The following is a 5,305-nucleotide window of genomic DNA, read 5'->3' as shown; positions in this document are numbered from 1 at the left end:
CACTTAATTTCCACAGTCGCGCTATAACAAACGCTATAATTCACAACGAACGTTTCACGTGCTCAACAATAGGTCTCTCTCTGTCCGCAGTTCAATTACACATTGTTGCCGTCACGTCTTGACCGTCTTATATGTACAAGAATAACGAAATCTAGTAATCTCCCGACGCTTCATGAACGTTCTAGAAGCGCGTGACGTGTTACTAGAGTCACGTGACCTCCGCTGTCGTAATATTACTTTAAATCATTTTAGAAAGATCGCTAACGGAAATCTATGTTATCATTCAAATTTACTACAAAATAATTTCGAACTTTAAAATGCATAAATAAATAAAGCATAAAAATTTTCTCTCTTTTGTGTGCTTTAAGAATTTAACATAAAGTCGTCATTGTCTGTCTGGTTCTACTTGTACAAGTATAACTTTCATTGGAGAAAGAATTCATGTGGCACAACTTTTTACATCGAGTAACCCATTTTACGTCACTGTGAACCTCCGCTGTATTCTTCAGCCGAAATCGATCGCTCAAGGCGAAAGCAGCAGACGACATCGTACGCTAAATGCACAAATGTAAAGCGCGCTTTGTCAAGATATGGACAGTCCACACACAATAAGTTTGGATCGGCCGCCCTTTTCTGCTGACCAGACTGTAGAAATGAATGTGCTATCACTTCAACTTAGTCAGTCATCCAAAGGTAAGAGAGGGAGGCTACCTATATTAAATAGTTGTGCATACGTTTTGAAAATTAACTTTCGTATGGACCCAGTAAGCTCATTTTTGATTGGCAGGCTACTACTTGTTACGATAATGAAACCTATGTTGATAGGTTTTGTTTTTATTTGTTTGTGTCGGATTTTTGCGTTAAGCTACACAAGATTCATCTACGCTAGTCGTCTTTAATTTTGAACTGATAGACTAGAATGATGGCAACTATTCAACGCAACCCACCGCCAACTCTTGGATGACTGTATGTCCAATGGAATAGTAGTATTTGACCGTCACTTTTATAACATACCCACGAACCCAAAGAGCGGAGCGCAATTTTGCGGCAACAAAACACGAACCATGGATATTCGAATTCCTAGTTCAGCATGCTAACCTCTAGACCACGCCTGGCTCAGTTGTTTTGTGTAGAGCTTAACGATTTAGATGTTTGTATAGTGCTTTTATTGTTTGAAGTGCCATTAAAATGTTTTACTGTTGGTTTTTCGTGACTAAGATAGAAATTTGATGGGCAAGTACGTTAATTATGTTATAAACCAGTAACTGATAGAACCGCTTCTGTGTTCTCATGACTCATTCTCGATCAATAGCAATGTTTACATTATATTACCTAAAATAAGCCGATAATGAAATGGTTTGTGAGTGTGTAGTAGCATAAAACCGCCAACTTTTGGGCTACTCTTTTACCAAATAATGGTTGTATTGACCGTCACTTATAATGTCCCAACGGCTGAAAGGGCGAGCATGTTTGGTGGGACTGGTGTTCGAACCCGCGACCGTCCGATTGCGAGTCGAGCGTTCTAACCATCTGGCCATGCCAGGCCTAAGGAGTTGGAAATATTTCTATTGCAACCTGCACTATATAGTTAAGTCAACCATAAAACATAAGTATTGAACACCTAATTGTTTAACTTAACACGCTGATTACAAGCTTTTTAGTCAATATAACAGGATTCTACGATTATGATTTATCATTACAAATCATATTCAATGAACAAGTTTGTGCAAAACAAGTTGTGTGATAATTAAATTATATCTAGTGTAATTTGTATTTCAGCCTCGTTCGTTGCCAGGCAATCGGTAGTTGTAGAAGTACGATTATACAAAATTACTAATCAAAGGAGCTTAATGATAAGGAAGAGTAATGAAAAACCATTTATCCTTACAGCGTTCATGAAAGTAATAAGGATTACATTTTCTACATTCGAAACATCTGAACTAGGATATTGAAATATCACTAAAATATAAACATAGCGATTTCACAAATGTACTCCTCATAATCTTCTGCTTTATATACTGTCATTAAAAATGTCTAATCTACTTTGCTATGCAAATTAAGAATGTTTCTGTTTCGTTGTGAAGAACAGTACTGATTTTTAATAAATTAATGTAGTTAGTATTCATACCTGTATGTGTTTATAATTAAACTATTTACTGTATTCAAGTACCAAGTAATATTCAGGTGTACAAACTTGTTGGTAAAATGCATCAGCAAGAAAAAACAGATTTCTATTCTGCGCAATAGCTTGAGCCAAACCTGCTGGGAAGAATGGAGTTAATTCTGTCAAACAAAAGTTTTAGAGTTCATAAGTATCATTTTCATGGGTGATGATGACTATCTGCCTTCCCTCTAGTCTTTCACTGCTAAATTACGGACGGCTAGCGCAGATAGCCCTCGTGTAGCTTTGCGCGAAATTCAAAACAAACTCCTTAAATTTTTCACTATACATCTAAAATAATGTCGTTTTTCTATACTTTAAACTTATTATTCAAGACTGAAAACAGACTTTGGAAATATAAATGCTATGACTTTTAATCTATCCTAAATTTCGTATTAGAAAAATAAATATTACTCTTATACCCTACTCTTTGCGTTCACTTTGACAATAGATATATCGTTATATTAAATTCTTATTATTATTTTCACTTTGAAAACAGCAAGACTCAATCTTTTATTCCACTCTTTGCTTTTGGAAACAACAGTGCTGCCGCTTTCAGGCTACCTATACGTTTTGTCTTCACCCTGGAAAAGGAATGTCATCTTATTTAGCCTGTTCATTACTTTCACATTGAAAAAAGTAGTCTGTAGTTTTAACCCAAATATTTGCCTTCACTTTAAGAACATTCTTCTGTGGCCCAGCAGCATGCTTGTGAGCTTATAACACAAAATTAAGATTTCGATCCTAGCAGACACAGTCAGGAACGCTAATTGTGAGGGGCAGGAAGCATGAGCGTCCGAAAGGGGGAGTTCAAGAAGTCACTTGGCCCTGGAAAATGAGAAACATAATTCTTTCTTTATTCATTCGGCATATGTATATGAATTTAAATTCACTTCACAATCTCACACTACTTTGGCTCCATCCTCCCCCGGAATAATTGCTGCGGAAGTCCAGGGCAGGAAGGGCATTTGCTTTTACCCACAAAACATCAGAAGAACCAGCAATAAAATACCAGTTTTATGCTTTTGATTTGTTTTATTTGATTGGAGTTAAGCACAATGGGCTATCTGAAAGTCCACAGACATACTTCTGGAGGACTTTATACTTTTACTGTGTATTCTTTAAAACTACAGTACACTATCCAATGTCAGGCCACATATTATTGCATTTTCACTTTAGAGAAAATCCAAGAATTTTCTGTCTCTTGAATTACTTAAGACTCACCCTGTCAAAAAATCTCAAATAGCGTTGTTCGACATGCGCAGAAACCTAATTGTGTAGCTTTTGGCTAAAATAAACAAAGTTCAGACATATGAAAGGTGAATTGTTTAGACCAGCGTTTCCTAAAGTGCGGGAAGCGCTTCATCCGGGGGGGGGGGGGCAATGATATTTTTTCGGGCGCGAGCGATTAGAAGAGTCAATAGTGCATTAATTTAATATTAAACGTTTTAATATTTTTTTATTAATCAAAATAGTAGGCAATTGATACAACATATTATCATTTTGATTATGTCCTGTATTACATCTCGTCACTTACTCTTTCAGTCATTAAAAAAAAGAGGGGACGCGCAAGAAAACATATTTATTAAAGGGGTGTGAATGACAACCGTTTTGGAAACGCTGTTTTGGACTACTTTTTAATTTCACTTGAAAACAAACTACTGTCTTTCTTTTTCTTTATTGGCTCAAATTTTGTAATAGAAATCATGTCTTATCCTATTATTGTATTTTATTGTGGAAAAAATCGCTTTAAGTTCTTAAGTATTTCCATATGTTAATATAATTAGAATCCCCTTTTTTATCTAAATGGTTTCCGCCTAAAAGTGGATTTGGACTGTTATTAATAAATGTCACATTTTATTTAATAAAAATGTACAAACTATTCTTACTGTTTTCCCTAAAATTGGGCTGGTTTCAGTTCCTTCATTATATAACTTACTTTCTTCTGACTCAAAAATTAAAGCAAATATAACATATCTTTTAGTTGTTCCGATTCTGATATTACACTGTCCTTAAGAGTAAAGTAAGAGAACGCACAGAAGAAACTATAAGTAAAAAAATATATATATATATTTGTGTTACTTTTATTTAAAGTAAAATAAAATTGGGAATAGTATTGCTGTCCTTGTCATTGCTTTTTATTTAAAGTAAAATAAAATTAGGAATAGTATTGCTGTCCTTGTCATTGCTTAGCCGCCAAGATTTCTTAAAAATTACTATAGTTTTAAATTGTTTGAAATGACATTAGTAGATGTTCTTGAAACATGTTGTATTTTATAAAAGACATTACATTGAAATAGTGAGAACTTGTCTTCTGTAGTCATTATGTTTATTACATTTAAGTAAATATAAAATGCAAATGTTGTGTGTGATTATCTTAAATCATAATTTATCCACATTTCATGTGATAAATTAAAAGAAAAAACAATTTAATAGCTGTTAAGGTTAATAAAATAATAAACATAAGTTTGAATTGAACATATATTTTTTATGAATATGTCATCGACATTAGTCACTGCATTTTATTCATACTTATAATGTTGCCCAAAGTTATCTACAAAGTTATGTTTCAAACAGAAATCAAACAGGAACTTTTACTTCACGAAGCTGCTATTACAAATGACGTTTCTGTTGCAAAAAAGTTAATCGACGCTAAAGTCGACGTCAACAGTCGTAGTCACGTAAGTACCAGGACTTTTATTCTATGCATAGCTGTTTAAAAACCTGAGTTAATCAAGTGGAGACCTATTTATAGACTATTTAATTTTAAGCAGAAGAACTATAGCACCTTACATTAAAAGTTTTAGACCAACTTTAGTGGCCTATAAATCGTTAACAATCAAAATCATGTCACTGTTCTCCAACTCGGTCGTTATTTTTACTGTTGAGCATTTCAACCTACAATTTACAAAGAATGGAACCAACTCGACTTTCGAGACGCCGTTAATGTTAAATACTACCCTTTTAAGCAGGATATTAACGTCATTTTTACTGTTCAGCATTTCAAAACCTACAATTTACAAAGAATGGAATCAACTCGTCTTTCGAGACGCCGTTAATGTTAAATACTACTGTTACGACAACGGAAGTCACGCGACTCTGGGAGCATGCGTGCTGGAGTTTCTAGAAGGATCGTGACTTATC

The 5,305-nt window shown here is 34.4% G+C and overlaps 1 protein-coding gene across 1 annotated transcript in view; it reads left to right on the top strand.

Annotated features, from left to right (window-relative positions):
• Positions 1–573: 573 nt before the first annotated feature.
• The window catches only part of LOC106472673 (ankyrin repeat and death domain-containing protein 1A-like), a 42,791-nt gene continuing 38,059 nt past the window's right edge, over positions 574–5,305 (top strand). Inside the window, exons 1-2 of the mRNA XM_022401226.1 lie at positions 574–693; positions 4,739–4,842. Coding sequence (XP_022256934.1) covers positions 591–693; positions 4,739–4,842 — 207 coding nt within the window. The 5' untranslated portion in view covers positions 574–590. The remainder of the gene's footprint in view (positions 694–4,738; positions 4,843–5,305) is intronic.

This window comes from Limulus polyphemus, unplaced genomic scaffold, assembly GCF_000517525.1.
Source record: "Limulus polyphemus unplaced genomic scaffold, Limulus_polyphemus-2.1.2 Scaffold5514, whole genome shotgun sequence".
Taxonomy (NCBI): Eukaryota; Metazoa; Arthropoda; class Merostomata; order Xiphosura; family Limulidae; genus Limulus; species Limulus polyphemus.
Note: the sequence above shows the minus strand (reverse complement) of the source record. Positions and strands in the feature narration are given on the sequence as shown.